Source organism: Ovis aries, chromosome 19 (genome assembly GCF_016772045.2).
Source record: "Ovis aries strain OAR_USU_Benz2616 breed Rambouillet chromosome 19, ARS-UI_Ramb_v3.0, whole genome shotgun sequence".
Classification (NCBI taxonomy): domain Eukaryota; kingdom Metazoa; phylum Chordata; class Mammalia; order Artiodactyla; family Bovidae; genus Ovis; species Ovis aries.
In genome coordinates this window covers 44381372-44403427 of record NC_056072.1, presented here as the reverse complement: position 1 = coordinate 44403427, position 22056 = coordinate 44381372, and the positions used below count along the sequence as shown (strand labels likewise).

Here is a 22056-nt window from a genome sequence, read left to right as displayed (position 1 = left end):
GACATCAGACAAGATACCATGGAAGTCAAGTTTAAAAAGTTCACTGTTGAGTTTAACATTTCTTGGAAACGTCTACCTTCCTTACATGTAATGGAAACAGAAAAACCTCTCTATTTAAAAGGGCTGCAGAAATTCTTTTCTCTATGCTGTGTTTGAAAGTAATAATAATTGGGACTTATACACACACAGACACACCCCACATGTGGCACTGTGGCTTGTAATTCAGATCTTCAGAGTTAATTCGAAAGAGACTCAGGCCCTCTTAATTTCATTTCCATTTCCTTGCCTTTTAAAAAGACTTGGAAATGGCCAATGTTTTCATTATGGAGAAACAAATCAGTAGTAACCATCAGATGTAATCCAGCTAAGCACCCCGACCACGCTATTGCTTGCTGTCCAATGGGCCGTTACTCTCTCTGACCATGCCGCCCTGCTGCCATGGCAACCAAATCTGGCTCTGATCCTGTGTTCACACCTGACAGGGTCCTCATTTCCTGAGCATAACCTGAAAACCTATCTGGTACAGCTCACTGGCTAGAAAAAGCCACAAGTGATCTATAACCAGATAGGGAATGAAGAATACACATATCTTGGTTTCCAAATACCGTGCAATAACTCTAGAACAGGGAGAATGACATTCAAAGCCTAACTCAGTTACTAGTCAAGGGACCCTTCAGAAGCCTTTCTTCACCTACAAAATGCACATACTAATATCCTCTTTTAGTGAGACGTTGAGATACAGCAGATAAAAAGTGTTAACAGGAGGTTGGTTCCCAGTTAAGAATTGGTAGCTACTAGCTGTTATTATTTACTCCAAAAATATTTTTTATTGAAGAAATTATGGTTTAGAGAAGCCAAACTACTTGCTTAGCTGGAGACAAAACCACTCTGAAGTGTGTTTGTCCTTCCCACAACCCCTGAGAGTTCTGAAGTACTCCCCATCTTTTAGACTATCAAGAATTTATAAGGAAATGCTTTCTCTCTTTTTTTTTTAAAGAAATTCTTTCTACCTTCCTAACATTATGAAAAGTGATAGAACAAAGTTGTTTTTTGTTTTTTTTTTTTTGCTTCCGTGTACCCTGACTCTCTGTTTGGAATGAAAATTTAATTAGAACCCAAATTAACATGAGAACTTGCTGCTCAGTAGCACTGATAAATTATTTTATTACTAAAAAAATGTTAGCATGAAGATGTAATTTGGGAAGCTGTTTCTTTATGAGAAAGGGAGGTTTATGAAAACAGGCCAGCCCATGGTTACTGATCTCCAGTAAAGAAGGTGGTTCCCTGAAAAAAACCCACCACTCTCTTTTTAAGGTCTTTAAAGTAAAAGCAATTGATTCATTCTAAGGTCAAAAGGACTGGTCAGGGCAATCCCACTTGGGCAGCTTACTTGTTTAAAAGAGCTTTTTTGCCCACTTTTTTCCTTTGGGGGGAAATAAATCAATTTTTCATGGGTGGAATGGGCTTTGACTTTTCTCATTCAAAGTCTACTAAGATGTTTATTTTGTTCTGTTAAAAAGACCAGAACTCAAACAGATGCACCCCTTGGTTTACAATGCCCACTCGCATGGACACATCTGCAGTGAAGAGAGGCAAAACATTTAACAGCTCATCAGGCCTGATAAATAAGGACCATTTCCCATGAGATCCGGTAACAATGGGCCAGTTGTGTGATTTTAGGCTGCTCTTCAAGCTGCAAGTTCCCATTTGATGTCTAAGTGTCCAGACAGCAATGGACTGGCATGGTCAAACATCTTTGGTGTAAGTACAGAAAAGGACTACAAAACCTACCCTCAAATCAAACCAATTTCCTAACAAAAGTGCATTTGTTTCAGAAAAAGAAAAGTAGCAGACTGCGTTCATTTTTGCTTCTCGCATGAACAGACAATTTGTATATGATATCTAAGGAAACCTCATAGTTGTATACTGCCGTCTCATCAAAAACAGGAGTCATCGTGCCTGTCTGAACTTGTTCCTTCTCCCACCAAAGCAGTCCACAGACTGAAGAAGTTTAAGAAGCAGTAGGGCAGACTCTCTCATCTCATTACACCTCCTCTGTCTCCAGCTGGCTGACTCTTTTTAGAGAAATTTTTTTGTGGGCTAACGAAGTTAAGACATCTACCAGGGCTCATAATAAAATGAAAGTTAAAAAAAATAAGATGAATGATCTCTCTTGAAATATTAAGGCACATTTGCTAAATTATTCATCTTAGAACATTACTTGACTTTCATATACCCTTGGGATATTTCAGCCTCAGTGCTAAAACTGACTCCTGGACTAAAGCTAAGTCATGAAACCGTCAAAGTTTCTTGATCAAGGCAGTAATGGAGAAGCATTAAGGTAAGAAAAGCTTACTTGCTGGAAGATTTAGGAAGGTTAATATACAAATAAAGTGCAACCTGATAAACACAACTCACATGGTAATAGGATTTATAATCTTCACACACTCTCCAAATAGTGGAATGACTCTAGCACTGCTACTGTGGCACTTCCTGCCTATTCTGGAACACTGTGTGGATCAGAGGGACCTCATACTGCCTGGAAGAAGTCTTCAAAGTAATCTGCTCTCATTATCTGCTTCTTAACAAATGAAAAACACCGGGGGCAGGGGTGGAACACTCAAGGACCTACAGAGGGAAATAGAAATGCATAATAGGGAGCAGCGGGGCCTGTGGCAAAACAGAAAGTGCATACCTTGTCTAAAATAAACTACAACTGAACCACCACTGTAAGCACTTGGTAAAACACTAACTCAGCCCCAGAACCAACCATAATCTAAAGTCACAACTGATTTCTTCAATTATGAAAGGGTATGGGTTATGTTGGGGTACAGATCAACATAATACCCAGCTCTCGTAAGAAGTTACTTAGGATCAGATATATGCTAAACATTAACAGTATTTAGTTATTACCTCATTTATGAAATGACATTTGACCATAAGGGAAAAAAAATTTTTGGGGGGTAGCACAAATTAAGCTTTCTTAGTGATGCACAGGAAGCTGTCCTTAAATATTCACTAGGATGAAAGAGGTAATAGCTACATTTGTAATTGGAGTCATATGAATATTAATTAGTTTTACTTAATTTGATGTGAAACTAGTAACAATTTCATGTGTGCCTTTACCTCTTTCATTGCACAAAGGCCATGTTATCTTTAAATGCAATTCATTTATAATAAGAAAAAAACTGTTTCGATGCTCTGAGGTGATAAAGGCTAATAAATATAAATTAAACTAGAAACTTGCCATTTTAATTTTTCTGATGTGAAACCAAAGGTTTGCCTATACAAAAAAGTCCAGCTAAAATGAAACTCCATTGACATTACTGAAAATCATCTTCAGTCAAAATCAGAGAACTTTTCTTACCCAGCCCACGAGGATGGGACCGACGTGCTCAGTTGAGCCATCGGGCTTGCGGACATCTTGAAGCTGACTAAGGAGGTCTGGTGAGAAACAAACAGAGTCCTTATTTTGTTAGGCACTCAAAATATGAACAGGGCTAGGAAAGTCTGGGTTACTCACGTTATTATATAACCGTGACTTGTTATAAGACAACTCAGTTAATGCTACAAGTCACGACTCATCCTGGGAACAAAATTATACCTTCATGGAGAGGAATCAGGGAGTCCAGTGTTCCAAAAATTTGATTCAACTCCTGTTCTGTCATTATGGAGAGTTTCAGCATAGGGTCGTGATAGGCCTGCACAAGAAGGGCAAGAGATGGAAGCACGCATTTACAATCAGAAAAAGCAAGCTGTTAATGTAAATAGCTTCTGAGAGGCCCTATGCAGTAACAGAGTATATGGCTTTCCCCAGTGACTTCTCCCATAATGCTGCACAAACAGCAGATGGGTGTGGTTGGAGCAGATGAGAATCTGGTGCTGCCTTCAGCCTTTGCAGTTGTTGATAAACTAAAGCTGATTTTTTTCAAGCTTTTTTTTTTTTCTTTCCATAGTATATCTTACATCTCAGAAAGGGCAGGAATTCTAAATATAGAGCAGATTTGACTTATATAATGTTTTAAAAATTAACCTTATTGAAGGTCCAGCAGCTTGAAAAATTCCCACTGTGTACAAAATTAGTTACCACTAGGTTATTTTTCAATATTTCCATATTTAAACTGTGAAGGGGGAAAAAGGTGCTTGGCATCCTTTACTATGAAATTGAAGCAGAGAGGGCAAAATCTCTGCCAATCTTATCATCTCTTATTAATGGTAAGTAAACCACAGTTCAGTTCAGTTGTTCAGTTGTGTCCGATTTTTTGCAACCCCATGGACTACAGCATGCCAGGCTTCCCTGACCATCACCAACTCCCGGAGCCTGCTCAAACTCATGTCCATCAAGTCGGTGATGCCATCCGACCATCTCGTCCTCTGTTGTCCCCCTCTCCTCCTGCCTTCAATCTTTCCCAGCATCAGGGTCTTTTCCAATGAATTGGTTCTTCACATCAGGTGGCCAAGGTTTTGGAGTTTCAGCTTCAGCATCAGTCCTTCCAGTGAATATTCAGGACTGATTTCCTTTAGGATTGACTGGGTTGATCATGAATAATACATGCATCCACAATTATACCCAAGGCACTGCAAAGACAGACTGCACAGTCCCTGCCTTCAAGGAGTTTTATAAAGCTCACTGGGAAGATTAAAAAAAAGGTGTGGAAAAATTAATATTAAAAAAAGTTTAAGATTAAAAATAGGAGAGATGTCACATGGCAGCAAAAATTCACCAGTTGATAACTGCTCTAGTAGATCAGAGAATTAGAGGTGGATTGGCTATTGGATATTTTAAAGATGAGGTGCTTGGCACAGAGAAGGAGGTGGTAAATACTGTGGAATGAACTGGTATTTGAGTTTGCTTCTGGAGGACAGGTAGACTTGGATGGTTGAAATGAAAGGGAGGGGTTTGCAGGAGGCAGGGCCAGCAAAGCAAAGTATACAAGTGAAAAAGGTAAGGAGGTTGATCTTGGGGGAGGAAGGAGGAGCTGGACTTATGACCAGCAAGAGGTCTCCTAGAGTTAAATGCCTTCTCTGTCCTCCCCATCTTCTTCACCTTCAGCCCTGCCCAAAACTCAATTTTTGTTGGCTGTATCCAACAAAAGCTCAGATGGCCATCTCTCAGGAATGCTACAGACGGAACTTGATATTAGCATAAAGTTAGGTTTCCAGGTCGGGAAGATCCCCTGCAGAAGCAAATGGCACCCACATGAGTATTCCTGCCTGGAGAATTCCATGGACACAGGAGCCTGGCGGGCTACATACAGCCCATGGGGTCGCACAGAATGGGACATGAATGAGCAACTGAGCACATTCACACACACAAGGACACTTAGGAGGGAAGCATCTTTCCAACCCTGTAATTTCTTGAGAAAGCTGTGAGTGTCACAGGAAGAAGTCTGGATTTTAGCCTCCACGGGGGACAATGGAAAGGTTTTTGAGGCAGGATGGCTGTCAAGATTATACAGACTACAAGGCATGAATTTCCTCTCCCTTCCCACACACAAAGTGATTACAGATAATTTTCCATATGAAAGACCCTAACTTACAAGACAGTATTCAACTGCCTTCATGAACGACTTTACCCACTTAGGGGACTCAAACAAGCATTCCAATTTCAGACGTCTGCACATTCTCTCCCGGGGCTGAGGGAGTCCTGCCTGTGAGACTTCTAGGACAATGAAATACATGTGAAGCCAGGCCTCATGAACACTTTCTGATTAAAATGAGGTATTCTTTGACTGTGTTAGAGACATGCACAGGTGTCAGCCCTAAAGGTGTCAGGTCTCCAGTCTTCTTGCTTTGAGCCGTTTTCCCTACTGCTTGGTCTGTAGGTGCTTCTCAATTTTTTTATGACCTGTCTCAGTCATAAAAAGAGTGATCATAAAGTACAGTCTTAGAACTGTGAAATTACTCAGAGGAAAATAAGCAGGAGGTGACTCAAAGGACCACTGGATTTGAATGTACCTTTTTTGCCAATTTCAAGTCCTCTATTAAATCTTCTTCTCCTTGAGAAAGCTCAAAGATCGCCTGCAAGGAAAGGTAACACACATTTACTAAACTTTCATTTATGAGACCAAATTCAAATGATGCTGGTGCCAGTGCTCAAAGCCTCAAATCTACTTATTTCTTCAGGATTTTTACAGGATTCTTTAAACATTAAATTAACCCAAAGCAATTGTATCTAGTGATTAAAACCAACAAAGAAACAATTATGCAAAACTTCTGTGTAATGTGCTTATCTGTTTGTGGGAAAAAGAGTTTCCATATATGCTTCCCATCCAACAAGTCATCTTTCACTTACAGAATTTTGATGCAGCTGAACAAGACAAAGTTATCTTAGGTGAAATAATTAGAATTTGAGCCATGGTTGGGAGTCTGTGTCTTGGTTGTGAATGGCAATCATAATAAATGATACAGGGTCTGTTCTCAGTGATGGATATGGAATTATTATTAACTGGGCCATCACAATGTGTCTTCTTTCTATTCAACAGAAGGTGAATCTCAACAGAGAGCGTTATTCCTATCAGCCACTTGTGTTATGGCTGCATTGTAAGAAGAATCCAATATTTTATCACTCTAAATGTCTGGTGAAGTTAATTCATTCTAAATTACTTCTCACCTTCACCCTGTACAATAAATAAAAGCACAGGAGCCGGCTGTGTGAAAATGAACCATCTCTAATTTGGCTGTATTAAGCCATCTTAATCTAAGAGCTATGATGCACAGAACAGTCTTTCACTTTCACCTAAGAGTCTAAACTGTTGGCAAACTTAACGTTATTAAAGGACTGCATGTTTGCGGTGATGGGTCAGGGGCTACGGCATGTGTTTTGAATTAGAGGGAAGAAGGCAGCAGGCGTGGAGAGCACCTGCACCCCTGGGCCTGGTGCACAGTGGGGTGATGAACATGCTCCCTGGCCACAGGTGGAGGCTGGCCGCTGTGCTGGAGGCCAGTGCACGGTGACCCCTCTCAAGGTCCAGTAAAGTTTCCACGTCATGACCTCCTGGTACTCTGTATTTTGTTTAACCTTTTATTTTGAAATAATTATAGACTCACATGAGGAGTTACAAAAATAATACAGAGAGGATCTGTATAGCCATGACTCAGCCTCCTGCATTGGTGGCACCTTATATAACTATAGAGCATTATCAAGTCTAGGACGTGGGTAGGCACAATACAATTAACTATTTTTACTTGGACCCTGGGAGCTTCCCAGGTGGCTCAGTGGTATAGAAACTGCCTGCCAAAGCAGGAGACTCAGGTTTGATCCCTGGGTTGGGAAGATCCCCTGGAGGAGGAAACTGGACCTTCCTCAGATTTCCTTATATGTCTGTTTCACCAGAGCTCAGTGTGGTCCCCAGGAGAGGAGGACCACAGAAGCTGTAGTGGGGTACACGGTGGGCAGGCATCTGTGTGGGTGGAAAGCATGAAGACCATGGGCTTTGGAGTAAGACAGACTTGGGTTCAAATCCCACCTCTGCAACTTTCTAGGTGGGTAACCCTGTACCTTAATAATCTCACCTGCAGAGCCAATCCTCCCATCTTTCCTTCCTACTATCAGAAAGTCCAAGTTATACATGCACACTATTCACACTTGGGGAAAGACAGAAAAATATAAAGAGTTTGTAACATTTAAATCATCCACAATATCATCTTGTTAACCACTGTTAAAAATTTTGCCACTGTTAATATTTCTGCAAATGATATTATTAGTGTACATATTATGTTTAAATTACCTATTCATTTTTTAAAATAGATAATACATCGACATGGTTCAAAATTCATAGCATAGGAATGGCCACATGGTGAAAACTTCCCTCTCGCTTCCTTCTTGACATCTAGTTATCCTATCAGGAGTCAACAATGTTACCAGCTCCTTATACATCTTTTCAGAAATATTTTATGCGTCTATAAGCAAATACAGGGCTTCCCTGATGGCTCAGTTGGTAAAGAATCCGCCTGCAATGCAGGAGACCACGGTTTGACTTGGGTTGGGAAGATCCACTGGAGAAAGGATAGGCTACCCACTCCAGTATTCTTGGGCTTCCCTTGTGGCTCAGCTGGTAAAGAACCCGCCTGCAATGCAAGAGACCTGGGTTTGATCCTGGGTTGGAAAGATCCTCTGGAGAAGGGAAAGGCTACCCACTCCAGCATTCTGGCCTTGAAAATTCCATGGACTGTATAGTCCATGGGGTTGCAGAGAGTTGGATATGACTGAGCACCTTTTACTTTCATGCAGATACACACACATACACACACACTCATTTTTCCTTCTTCTACATAAATGGTGCCATACTATAACACCCTACTTTGTGTCTTGTTTTATCCACTTAGCCAACACTTGTGTTTCTATAGTTACAAAAGGTATGGGCATTCATTATGGAACCAGGCCTTGATAATAGATGTCCGGGTTCTTTCTGGCACTGTTTTAAATGTTTCTGTGATGAATAACCTTACACGTACTTTGTTTCATCTACGTACAAGTATGCCTGGCAGATAAAGTCCTAGAAAAGAACTGCTAAGTCAAAAACCTAGACAGTTCTCAAATACTCCTTCCGCCAATGTCAGGTTTTCTACTGGAAAAGATATTCCAAGGATTTCTCTAGATGATACACCTTTGAAGTGTCTAGCACAGCTTGGCACATGACAAGTTCCCTATAAAGTAATATTATCATAGCCATCTAGAGCTACAGATGCAGAAAATTTATAGGGAATGAAATTAACTGCATTCCATACTGAAGTCTTCCATAAAACTGGATCAAAGTTTCAGAAACTGAATATTTAAAAATATTCCAGAAGGTGCTATTAAGATATAATTAATGTGATTATTTCTGGGAACGCTAGGATCCTAAACAGATACTTTCTGATTCATCTTCTTTATAAAATCAGATTTTCCAATCACTTTCTTTTTTTTCTCCTCTCTAATATTTACTTATTTATTTGACTGCTCTCAGTCTTAGTTGCAGCATGTGGGATCTTTAGCTGTGGCATGTGGGATCTAGTTCTCTGACCAGGGATGGAACCTGGGCCCTCTGCACTAGGAGCACCAAGTCTTAGCCACTGGACAACCAGGGAAGTCCCCACATCAGTTTTTTTTTAAAGTCAGGGCCATACCAAACCGGCTGGATACTGGCTTCTCGGTCCCTTACAAGGTCTGACATCCCCATTCGCCCTCCTTCTAAGGATGCGGTGAAGAACTCACTTGGAGACAGGGGCATAGATGCGGCCTGGCTCTCACCCATAGTGCACCTTGTTCCAAACACACCCCCAACTCCAGGGGCCCCAGCCTACCTCCTGCCGTTTGATTTCCTTGGACGTGAGCATCTGATTGACGCACACATCGAAGGTCTCACTCCACAGCTTGCTGTCTCTCCGCTTTGTGCTCGAGGGGGCAGCATTCCTGGACCAGGGTCGGGGGCCCAGGAGGTCGGGACGGCTCTCACTGCGGAAGCTGATGGACCGCTGAACAATGAGAAAAACAAACCGTCACAGGCACAGCAGCAGGACTGCGTGGATCATTTGAGTGGCTTCCTGTCACTGACAGAACATAAATCAGACATGTGCAAGGAGGAGAGGAAAATGCCACGAGGCCCGCGGGAAGTAAGGCATTGTCTCTCGCCTACGTGCTAAGGAAAATTGGGCAAGGGGCCGCTTTCAGAGACGTGCTGGGAGTATCCGTTCTGCGAGACTGGGCTAACCCTGTGTACCATAGCATAAGAGCACTTCAGGGCAAATGCGTGCACATAGGCAGCTCTCAGTCAAGGGATGGGCTCTTCTTTCTTCAGTGGACACCTCCGCTCTCGAGAAGAACAAAGGTTAACAGAAGTGAATGTTCTCCAAAACACAAACCAACCCAACATCTGGCTAGTAGGCAGACTCTCCTGGGAACACAGCCCACTCTCCTTGGGTAACCCCTGTCACTTCATTTGGGCAGACTCCCCCAGATCTGATCAATCAGAGTACTCCACCAGCCTGGTTCAGAGAAGGGACCTAATTCCCTGGAATTTGCTGTGTGCTCCATGGGAGAAAGAACAGACGACCGTTCCTTCAGGACTATAAACTCAAAAGATAACGTTAGCAGCAGTTTCTTGCAGCAACTCACTCTGGTCACACAGAAGATTGTGTATGCTACAGGAGGGCATAAAGGGACACACAGAACAAAAGAAGGAGAGTTCACAGTGGGGAGGAAGGGAACAGCAAGCTCTACCAACACCATCTGAGCCCCCGGATCTCAGTGTGATTGAAGCCAGGAAGAGTCATGCAAAGACTAAGGGGCTGATACACTCCCCTTTCAGTTTACATTCACCTCAGCTGTGGTTCTGTCAGTTACCATCCTGGCAGCAAAGGACACCAGTCTCGTCTTATTTTTCTTATTTTCCAAAGAGGTTCTAGTGGACTTTGGGGTGGTCTAATCATCCAAAGTCTTCCCGGGTGGCTGAGACATGCCAGCACAGTGCTTTCTCTTGACAAATGCAAATGATCAAGAAGAAAGCTGAGTGCATCATCTTCAGCCTTCATCCTAGAAGATTTCAACACACTTATTGGAAATGTTGCCAAAGCAACGAGGTGTTGCTGTGCTCAAAAGTCACATTCTTATTTAGCAAGAGTTCCCTGCCATGGCTGTGGCCACATGTCTATGGCCTTCAATGTGAAGTTCCAACTCCTTAGTTGGGCAAGTCCTCCTGTAATCTGCCCACAGTCTGTACATCTAGGATCACCTCCTAGCATTCAACCACGAGCCCCCATTCTCCAGCTCTACGCGGTTATCTGCCGGATATGCCCTAAATGAATGCTCTCCCACTAGCTGTGCTTCCTTCAAGCAGTCTTCTTTTTCTGGAATGCTTTTCTCTCCTTGCCTTGCTGGTGAACTCCTAACTGTCCTTGGGATAGGTATAATGCAAACACCTCCTCTAGGGAGCCTGTACCAATGTTCTCCCATCCTTTCCCAGAACCATTTGGACATATCTCTGGTAGAGTGATGATCACACTTCATGATACTTATGGTCATTAGGAACTGATTTTGCATGTGAAATATGAGTCATCATCACTGAGACCTTCTAAGGTAGCTTTCAAATATTTTGAGATTCAATGGTAAAATTTAAGAAAGTATATTTTAAAAGAACTATCCATAACATTGCTGAGTACATTAGAATTCATCTGCTTCTCAGGTGGCACTATGGTAGAGAATCCGCCTGTCAATGCAGGAGGCACAGGAGAAGACTTGGGTATGATCCCTAGGTTGGAAGATCCTCTGGGCTTGGCAACCCACTCCAGAAATCTTGCCTGGAGAATCCCCATGGACAGAGGAGCCTGGCGGGCTATAGTCCTTCGGGTCACAAAGAGCCTGCACACATATACGCACATCTGCTTGATAGAATGTTATCTAGCTATTAAGACAATTCTGAGATAGTTCTGTGGCTTTTTTTTTTTTTTTGAGATAGTTTAACAGCTAAAAATCCCTTCTTTGTAAATCAAAATAAAAACAGAATTCAAATCTGCACATGAACACTTTATGAAAAAGTGCACATGAGCGAAGATACAGAAGAACGCCACAAAAAGCTATTGTTTTCGTCTGATTACATTATGGGTATTTTTTTACCTAGTTTACAATTTTTCATCAATCAAGAATAATGAGTAAATATGAAAAATTTAAAAAGAGACTGCCAAGGGGCTTCAGAGTACAACCACGACTTCCTGGAAGCAGGAAGCTTCAAACAGCAACACTGCTCTGCAGGCTGGCACAAGTGTCTGTGAGCTTCTGGGCTCAGGGATGAGCTCACGATCACCGGACCAGCCCAGGGCTGGCCAAGAAAGCACTTGCTCCAAATACAGTTCACTAACAGTACCTCGCAAATCCTTGGGATCTCTTGAAAACAGGCCCTTATAATAAACAGTGACCAGATTAATGCTCGCAGATCCCTCCAGCACTAAAAATCAATTAGCTACAGGCACGGAAAGGTCAAAACAAGCAAAGTGAGTCATCAAGAGACTCTCTCATCTCAGTTTGCAGTTCTGATGCCAGCTGGGGTGGGAACTGAAGAGCAGAAAGGGAGGAAAACACGAAAAGGAAGATTCAAAATGAAAGACATTTTCCACTTTCACTTGAGAACATCAACTGCCTTCTTTGTTACGGTTTCAGTCCCTGACCAACTTCAAATTTCCCCTCTCCGCTACCAGGTTCAAAGTATTGTATGCTAACTTTGAATTTTCATATAAAAGTACATAAAATTAAGTACAAATCCCCTCATTTTTCTAAGTCCACTTTCTAGAAGTAACTGCTGTAGGTTTGTTTGAGATCTTTCTGAACCTTTTCTATGCATTTGCTAACATTCACAGAAAACACATCTTCTCTTTTTACCCAACATGTCTCTCCATGTTAAAAGACTCATTCTTAACAAAAATAAGATTTATGGAGGTACAATGCACATCACATGAAATTAACCACTTTCACAGTGAACAATTCAGTGGACTTTAGTACATTCACAGTGCATGCAACCACCACCTCTAGTTTGAAAACATTTTCATCACCCTGAAGTCACCCAATCTTTTTTTTAAAAACTGAGGTACAGTTGGTTTACAATATTGTATTAGCTTCAGGTATACAACATAGTAATTCAAAATGTTATAGATCAGATTTCATTTATAGTTATTATAAAATATTGGCTATATTCCCTGTGCTGTACAATATATCCCTGTAGCTTATTTATTTTATATAGTTTGTACCTCTTAAGTCACCCATTCTTTGTAATGGCTACAGTGTTAGTGTCCCATAATCTGGATGAACCACATGGATTTAATCAACCTACAACTGATGGACATTAAAATCGTTTCCAGTGTCTGGCTATTATAAAAACTGACTCAGTGAACATCCTTTAGGTATTTGTGCTGGTATTTCTGTAAGGCAGACTCCTTAAATAGAATTCCTTGGTCTGGGAAGTAGCCACTTCTTAATGTTTGATATGTACTGCCAAACTGACCTTCAAATAGTCTGTTCAACTTGATACTCCCCAGAAGGGCATATGATAGTTCCTTTCCTACACACTCATCAACATGATATTATTATCGATCTGACAGGGAAAAAATACATCTTAATTTCAGTTTCATGTTCTGAACATAGGATTGGACATATTTTTATGTTTTTATTGAAAAATTTCCCAGAGTTGGAGATTTTCTACTGTTGCAGTTTTTGGGGAAAAAACAGACAAGTGAGCTATACTAGGTGAGTCCTATCTCTAAGAATTCCTGGCGTTGTGTTTCCTTACTGCCCGACTGCTAGGCTCGGGGGCTAAAGTGGAAGGGGCAGGGATGAAGTTCACCACAGAGATCACAGAAAACTGAAAGTGAAATTCACTCAGTTATGTCCAACTCTTTGCGACCCCATGGACTATACAGTCCATGGAATTCTCCAGGCCAGAATACTGGAGAAGGTAACCTTTCCCTTCTCCAGGGGATCTTCCCAACCCAGGGATAGAACCTAGGTCTCCTGCATTGCAGGTGGATTCTTTACCAGCTGAGCCACGAGGGAAGCCCAAGAATGCTGGAGTGGGTAGCCTATGCCTTCTCCAAGGGATCTTCCTGACCCAGGAATCGAACTGGGGTCTCCTGCATTGCAGGTGGATTCTTTACTAACTGAGCTATCAGGGAAGCCCATAGATCACAGAGGGACCATTATATACCTGCCTCTGCTTAGCACTTCTCATAAGTTCTCTCCAATCCTCACAAGCACCCTGCAAGGTGGGAGTTTATTCCCATTTTACTTATGAGTAAACTGAGGCTCAGGAAGGCTAAGGTATTGGTTCAGGATACAATACTAGATCTGCGGGAGTCCAAAACCTGAGCTCTTTCCACTATAGGGGTTGTACCTGCTGTTTGGGCATCCCAGGTGGTGCTAGTGGTAAAGAAACTGCCTGCCAATGCAGGAGACATAAGGGACTTGAGTTCCATCCCTGAGTCAGGAAGATCCCCTGGAGGAGGAAATGGTAACCCACTCCAGTATTCCTACCTGGAGACTCCCATGGACAGAGGAGCCTGCTGGGCTACTATTAATAGTGCTGCAGAGTTGGACATGACTGAAGTGACTTATTCTGCATGCACCTGCTGTTTACAGGCAAATCATGCTTCATGAGGAGGTTTTGGTGATATGGGAACCAGTCTTCTCAGAGTTCAAGTTAAGAAGAAGGCATACATTTGCTCAGTTTTAGGAATAATGACTGGCTCTTTGATTAAGCAAACTTCTGATTGACACCTTTAATTCAGTTCAGTTCAGTTGTGCCTGACTCTTTGCAACCCCGTGGACTGCAGCATGCCAGGCTTCCCTGTCCATCACCAACTCCCAGAGCTTGCTCAAACTCATGTCCGTCCATCAAGTCAGTGATGCCATCCAACCGTATCATCCTCTGTCATCCCCTGTTCCTCCTGCCTTCAATCTTCCCCAGTATTAGGATTTTTTCCAGCGAGTAAGTTCTTTGCATCAGGTGGCCACAGTGTTGGAGCTTCAGCTTCAGCATCAGGCCTTACAATGAATATTCAGGACTGATTTCCTTTAGGGTTGACTGGTTTGATCTCCTTGCTGTCCAAGGGATTCTCAAGAGTCTTCTCCAACACAATTCAAAAGCATCAATTCTTTGGTGCTCAGCTTTCTTTATGGTCCAACTCTCACATCCATACATGACTGCTGGAAAAACCGTAGCCTTGACTAGATGGACCTTTGTTGGCAAAGTAATGTCTCTGCTTTTTAATATGCTGTCTAGTTTGGTCATAGCTTTTCTTACAAGGAGCAAGCATCCTTTAATTTCACAGCTGCAGTCACCATCTGCAGTGATTTTGGAGCCCCCCAAATTAAGTCTCTCACTGTTTGCATTGTTTCCCCATCTATTTGCCATGAAGTGATAGGACCGGATGACATGATCTTTGTTTTTGAATGTTGACGTTTAAGCCAACTTTTTCACTCTCCTCTTTCACTTCCATCAAGAGGCTCTTCAGTTCCTCTTCACTTTCTGCCATAAGGGTGGTTCATCTGCATATATATAAGATTATTGATATTTCTCCCGGTAATCTCAATTCCAGTTTGTGGTTCATCCAGTCTGGCATTTCACATGATGTACTCTGCAAAGTTAACCAAACAGGGTGACAATATACAGCCTTGATGTACTCCTTCCCCAATTCCATGGTTCCATGTCCAGTTCTAACTGTTGCTTCTTGACCTGCACAGAGATTTCTCATGAGGCAGGTGAAGTGGTCTGGTATCTTTTTAAGAATTTTCCACAGTTTGTTGTGATCCACACAGTCAAAGGCTTTGGCACAGTCAATAGAGTAGAAGTCGATGTTTCTCTGGAACTCTCTTGCTTTTTTGATGATCCAACAGATGTTGCCAATTTGATCTATGGTTATTCTGTCCTTTCTAAATCCAGCTTGAACATCTGGAAGTTCTCGGTCCACATATTGTTGAAGCCTCGATTGGAGAATTTTGAGTGCTACTTAGCCAGTGTGTGAGATGAGCGCAATTGTGCACTAATTTAATTAGGATGGACGAAAACAAACATTTTGTCTTTTTCAAACTCAACTTCGAAGGGGGAAGGATGCTGAAAGGAAGAATCCGAAAGAAATAAAGAATGCCAGACAGGTGTGTGGTCAGCGGCTGACTGGCCCTGGAGGCAACTCACAGCCAACCAGCCCCAAGCCATGCTCATGGGTGGGGCTGACCACACCCTCACCAGTCACTAGCACAGCTCAGCACAATTAGATGAAAGAACTGGAGCTAGGGGAGAACAAGGTGACTGCTGTTGGGAGGAAAAACCCAAAGAGGAGGCTGCCTTGGGAGAGGAGAACAGCCGCATGCCTTCTAGTGCCCCACCACCGGCCACCCCCCTGCTCTGGCTCTTGGGTCACCATGCGCTCTGGGATATCACTTACTAGTTCAATTCTGACATGTCTGTTTCCTCCCAGGAGAAGGTAAGCTCCTTGAAGGCCAAGGATCTCCATCTGTTCTATTCACCGATGGAGTCATCTGCGCTGGCACATGGTGGTCCTCAACAAGTTTGTTTAATGAGGGAATGTCATTGCTTGCCTGTGAGGGGGGCTTTAATCTCCTCTGTCCAAAAGGTGAGGATTCCTACCCATGTTTTTAGATGAGGGAACTTGAGGCTCAGAGAGGGTGATGCTTTGCTGAAGGTCATGTAGCTGATGAATGGTGCTCCAGAATTTAAACCAGGTCAACAGTGAATTCAGGATGACAACCCACATCTGGTCTGTTTGAGTCCAGCTGCCCCAACACGTTACAATTTTTAACCAATATCCTACCTTGCTTCCTCTAGGGTAAGATTTAAGCATCATGGGATGTGTGCGCCCAAACAGATGAGGGTCAGGCTACTTCTCGGCCTGCGGCAGAGACTCCCCACCTTGCCACCACTAACGTCTTGGGCCAGAACAGCCTTTGTTGTGAGGGGCTGTCCTAGGTAGCACAGGATGTTTAATATGATCCTCACCTCTAACCACTAGATGCCAGGAGTACAGGGTGAGCAGGAGAGGCTCACTTCAAAGTAAGGGACTCAGCCCTGGGAGGGACTGGATACAAAACAGAAACATGCACAGCGATACCCCTCGTTGTGGGGAATCTGGGCCTGGAATAAAAAATGTTCCAGAACAAACAAGAGTTTCCATGAGGGAAACCGGCCCAGCAAATCTGTCAAAAACCCAAAGCTCATAACTACTGGCAGCTACAATAACAATGGCCATAGCAGGCGCAGATACTGCAGATTGAGGAAATGGGTGCTCACGTTTATGCCTGGGCTGGGTATATGGAAAAGATGCTGGAGGTGGGGAAAAAGCCTTTACATGTGTCAGAGGAAATGTAGACCCGGCATGATAGGCATGATGGAACAGATTTGCTCCCTGTTCAGTGGGGCACTCCCTTGTCCTTTTCCCAAAACAGAAGGTCTCTATGGCCAAAGATAACGCACTCCAATAAAGAGTTCGAGCCAGGGAAATCCTCTACACTGACCATTGCTATTTTGCAGCAGACGACTTACAGTTAAATGGACTGGAGGTCAGGGTGGGACTGTAAGAGGAACGCATGCGTCTGTGCTGCTACTACAATGGATTAAACCAGAAAGTACAGTGGTGGTGGGGGGAATGGGGAAAGGTTCTCAGTGTCCTGGAGGAGACTCTTTCACAAAATTTGATTAGAGTAATTAATTTAAATTGAGAAATAACATTTATCAGCTATGAAGCCTCTATCACATTTGCCTCAGATTCTAATCCTGACAGGATTTCCCTGGTGGCTCAGACGGTAAAGCATCTGCTTACAATGCAGGAGACCTGGGTTCGATCCCTGGGTCAGGAAGATCCCCTGGAGAAGGAAATGGCAACCCACTCTAGTACTCTAGGCTAGAAAATCTCATGGATGGAGGAGCCTGGTAGGCTACAGTCCATGGGGTTGCAAAGAGTCAGATACAACTGAGCTACATCACATACTAATCCTGACAGAGGCATTGGACAGGTTCTCATGTTTTGCCCCGTTTTGATAGATAAAAAACCCAACTACCAGAGGATTAAGTGACTGGCATAGGTACATGCTGGAAGGGAACTGAGTCTAGCCTTTCAACTACGAAACTCCAAAACACGGGTTAAGAACACAGGCTGTGGAGTAAAACAGACCTGGTGTGAAGTCACTTCAGTGGCTGAGGGACCTTGGAAATCTCTTTGGATTTCAGTTTCTTTACCTGTAAATTGTTTTAGTCACTCAGTTGTGTCTGACTCTTTTGCAACACCACGGACTGTAGCCTGCCAGACTCCTCCATCCATGGGATTTCCTAGGCAAGAATACTGGAGTGGGTTGCCATTTCCTTCTCCAGGGGATCCTCCTGACCCAGGGATCGAACCACATCTCCTGCATTGGAGGCAGATTATCTGTAGAAGGGAAGGGACATAGTAATAAATGCCTCACAAAGTAGTAGTGAGGATTTAATAAGATAAAGCATATCAAGGGTTTGGCCAAGTGCCTGGTAGGTGATCATAGGAAAAGGGTATGACCTATCACTGTTATTTCACCACTGACTGCTCTGCTGCCATTAGTACTTGTTTATATGACTTCATTTATCAGCAAATAGCAGACACTTGTCTAAACTACTTGGACTAAACACCTCTACATGGGACCTCCACTAAGGTAACTTTTAGGAGGAGAAAACACTATAAAAGCAAAAGATGTGGAAAGAGCCTAAAATACCTGACAATAGGGATTAGTTCAATAAATTACAGTGTGATCACCCAATGGAATATTGCACGGTTGTTAAAAGCATTCTTCTGTGCTCATTTTGGCAGCTCATTTCCTAAGGGCAGAGCCATGCAGAGAAGGGCCTGAACAAGGATGACATGCAAATCCGTAAAGCATTCTTCCTGAGAGAATACTGTTTTATTTTCTTTGTATCTATGAGATGATGAATGTTAACCTGTTGTGGTAATCATTTCACAATACATACAAATCAAATTATGCTGTATACTTTAAACTTACACAGTACAGCCATATGTCAAGTTATATGCTAATAAAACTTGGAAAAAACATTCTTTTTTAAGATATGCTTAATGAAAATAGGAAAGTCTCACAAGTAGAGTTAAGGAAGAGAAGAAAGACCCCTATTTAAATTGCAAATGATAACAGGGGTTACCCCTGAATGGTGGGACTATGGGTGATTTTTATTTTATTTATTTGTTTTTATTTTTGGCTGTGGTGGGTCTGCTGCTTGGGCTTTTCTCTAGTTGTGGCAAGTGGGGGCTCCTCTCTAGTCGCTACGTGAGGGCATCTCATGATGGCTTCTCTTGCTGTGGCACATGGGCTCTAGGGCTCAGTAGCTGTGGCTCCCAGGCTTAGTTGCTCTGAGGCATATGGGATCCTTCCAGATCAGGGACTGAACCCGTGTCTCCTGCATTGGCAGGAGGATTTTTTTTTTTTTTTTAACCACTGAGCCACCAGGGAAGCCCTGACTATGGAGGATTTTTATTTTCATTTTCACACGTCTCTACGTTTATTTCTGGAGAAGGCAATGGCACCCCACTCCAGTACTCTCTCCTGGAAAATCCCATAGACGGAGGAGCCTGGTGGGCTGCAGTCCATGGGGTCGCCAAGAGTCAGACATGACTGAGCGACTTCACTTTCACTTTTTACTTTCATGCATTGGAGAAGGAAATGGCAACCCACTCCAGTGTTCTTGCCTGGAGAATCCCAGGGACTGGGGAGCCTGGTGGGCTGCCGTCTATGGGGTCGCACAGAGTCGGACACGACTGAAGCGACTTAGCAGCAGCAGCAGCTACGTTTATTTTCCAGATTTTCCATAATAAAGAGATAGTAATGAAGGGAAAACACAATCAGCAGAGAAATGTGCAAGACCATGAACACTGAGTCAGAAGTGGTGCTATCAACAAAATCACAGTATGGTGTCCAGTTCAGATTAATGCACATTAAAAACATGGTAAACGGCCCTAGACCAATTCACAATCGATAAACGTCAAACCTGCAAGATCTAGTAGGAGGACAAACCTTTTTTCAGTTGGGAGACATTCTGAGTAGATGTGAATGACAGCTGAAGAAAATATTTGTTTCAGGTGTGGAGAAAATATCGTACACTTTGCTTAGTGCCAGCCAGGAATTAGGAAGTCTTTCAGAGCCTTGGGCAAGCAGCCTGAACATCTTCACTGGGCACCATAAAAAGATGGCTTCTGCACAATAACGGTAATGGTAAAATATTCCACAGGCTGAAATGGAATGATGACTCTCACTACCACATAAGCAAACAAAGCATAAGGAACAGCAGTGAGGTAGGATGCTCTAGACTGAAAATCTGGCTATTACTTTTAGATCCTGGCAAGCTGCAGGGGCTATTAGGATCAAACTGACTTTATAAAAGCCTACCACAGCAGAGGCATTGCCAAACCTTACAGAATCCAGCTCTAGCATGACTGGCTGCATGACTTTGGGCACATTCAGGTTTTTTCCCTATAAAGTCCTGATGAAACCTACCCTGCAGAGTTGAGAATGAGGCTATGAATATAAAGGACCTTGCACAGAACTTGGCTGATTGTAAACACTGAACTAATGAAAGATGTTAGGACGAAATTTAAAATGACAAGCTTTAAATTACAGTAGTCAACTGTTACAATAGTCAAACTATTATTCCAGGAACAGCAGAAACTCAGGAGTTCCTTTTAACACGGAATACAAGTTAGTCCTCAGCTACATTCTTACCTTCCAGACAGGCGGTTTGGTTTCTGGTTTTCTTCCCACACTTCTTCCTCAAACCTCAAATGTCCTTTCTCCCCTTTACCCTCATCATCTCTGAGCCATTTCAGACCCAACACGAGCCCCTGCACCCTTGCTCAAAGACAGAGAGAAATATGACTATGAGTTTAGAATTAGTATGTGAGAACATGGAGAAGCAATTCTGCCCAAGACAGGTATACATCAAAAGTAGAGGCTTGATGCTCAGCGTCACTAATTATCAGAGAAATGCAAATCACCTCTCACTAGTCAGAATGGCCATCATCAAATTGCCTGCAAACAATAAATGCTGGAGAGAGTGTGGAGAAAAGGGAACCCATTTAAACCACTGCTGCTGCTGCTGCTAAGTCACTTCAGTCGTGTCCGACTCTGTGCGACCCCATAGATGGCAGCCCACCAGGCTCCCCTGTCCCTGGGATTCTCCAGGCAAGAACACTGGAGTGGGTTGCCATTTCCTTCTCCAATGCATGATAGTGAAAAGTGAAAGTGAAGTCGCTCAGTCATGTCTGACTCTTAGCGACCGCATGGACCGCAGCCTACCAGGCTCCTCCATCCATGGGATTTTCCAGGAGAGAGTACTGGAGTGGGGTGCCATCACCTTCTCCGGTGGGAACTAAAAAGGGAACTACTGTATGATCCAGCAATCCCACTCCTGGGCAAACTCAGAGAAAACAAGAATTCGAAAAGATTCATTCACCCCAATGTTCACTGCAGCACTATTTACGATAGCTAAGACATGGAAGCAACCTAAACGTCCATCGACAAAGGAATGAATAAAGAAGATGCGGTGCATATATACAATGGGATATTACTCAACCATAATAAAATAACGCCATTTGCAACAACGTGGATGCATTTAAGTCAGAGAGAAAAAGACAAATGTCATATGATGTCACTTATATGCGGAATCTTAAAAAACATGATACAAATGAACTTATTTACAAAACAGAAACAGACTTATAGAATTCAAAAACAAACTTATGGTTACAAAGGGGAAATGTGGGGGTAGGGGGCAGGGATAAATTAGGAGTTAGGGATTAACATATACACACTACTACATATAAAATAATCAACAAGGATCTACCACATAGCACAGGAGACTCTACGCAACATTCTGTGATAACCTACATGGGAAAAGAATCTGAAAAAGAATGCATATATGTGTATGACTGAATCACTTAGCTGAACACCTGAAACTAACATGGAACTGTAAATCAACTACACTCCTACATAAAATTAAAAAAAAAAAAATCTGAGGTTTAACAGGGATATTAGATGGCTTAGATTTGTGATTACCTATAATGGCAGAAAAATGCAAACTACTGAAATGTCCAACAACAGAAGGGTGATTGAATAAACATCCATCCTTTTGACAAAACACTATATGAACCCATTATCTCTTAAAACTAGAGCTAATGAAAAATGTTTAATGACAAGAAAAAAGGTCCTTATACCATGAGTTATTTTATATGGTTAAGACAAAAGTAAGTTAAAAATAGTATGATTATAATTTTGTTTTTAAAAAGTATAAATGCAGTATATATTAACAGTAAAAGAAAAGACTACACAAGTATATACCAAAATATTAATAAAAGTTTTTCGGTAATGGGAAGATGGGGTTACAAGAACTTTTATTCCCTTTTCTGACTATGATGTTATATAATCAGAAAAGAAAGCAAAATGGAAGGCACTTTAAAAAAATAGGAGAAATGTCATTAAAAAATTCAACATAAGTACTTAATGATATAAAATATTTACAATGTAAATATCCATTAATAGGAGACTGATTATAT

The 22056-nt window shown here is 42.3% G+C and overlaps 1 protein-coding gene across 6 annotated transcripts in view; it reads right to left on the bottom strand.

Moving 5' to 3' along the window:
* Positions 1-22056, bottom strand: part of ARHGEF3 (Rho guanine nucleotide exchange factor 3) — a 313864-nt gene that overhangs the window by 15303 nt on the left and 276505 nt on the right. For all 6 annotated transcript variants that reach the window (XM_042236047.1, XM_012099859.4, XM_012099858.5 and 3 more), the window contains 4 exons: positions 9286-9456; positions 5959-6021; positions 3605-3701; positions 3368-3444 (listed from right to left, as the gene is read on the bottom strand). In XM_042236047.1, the coding sequence (XP_042091981.1) occupies positions 3368-3444; positions 3605-3701; positions 5959-6021; positions 9286-9456 (408 nt within the window). The remainder of the gene's footprint in view (positions 1-3367; positions 3445-3604; positions 3702-5958; positions 6022-9285; positions 9457-22056) is intronic.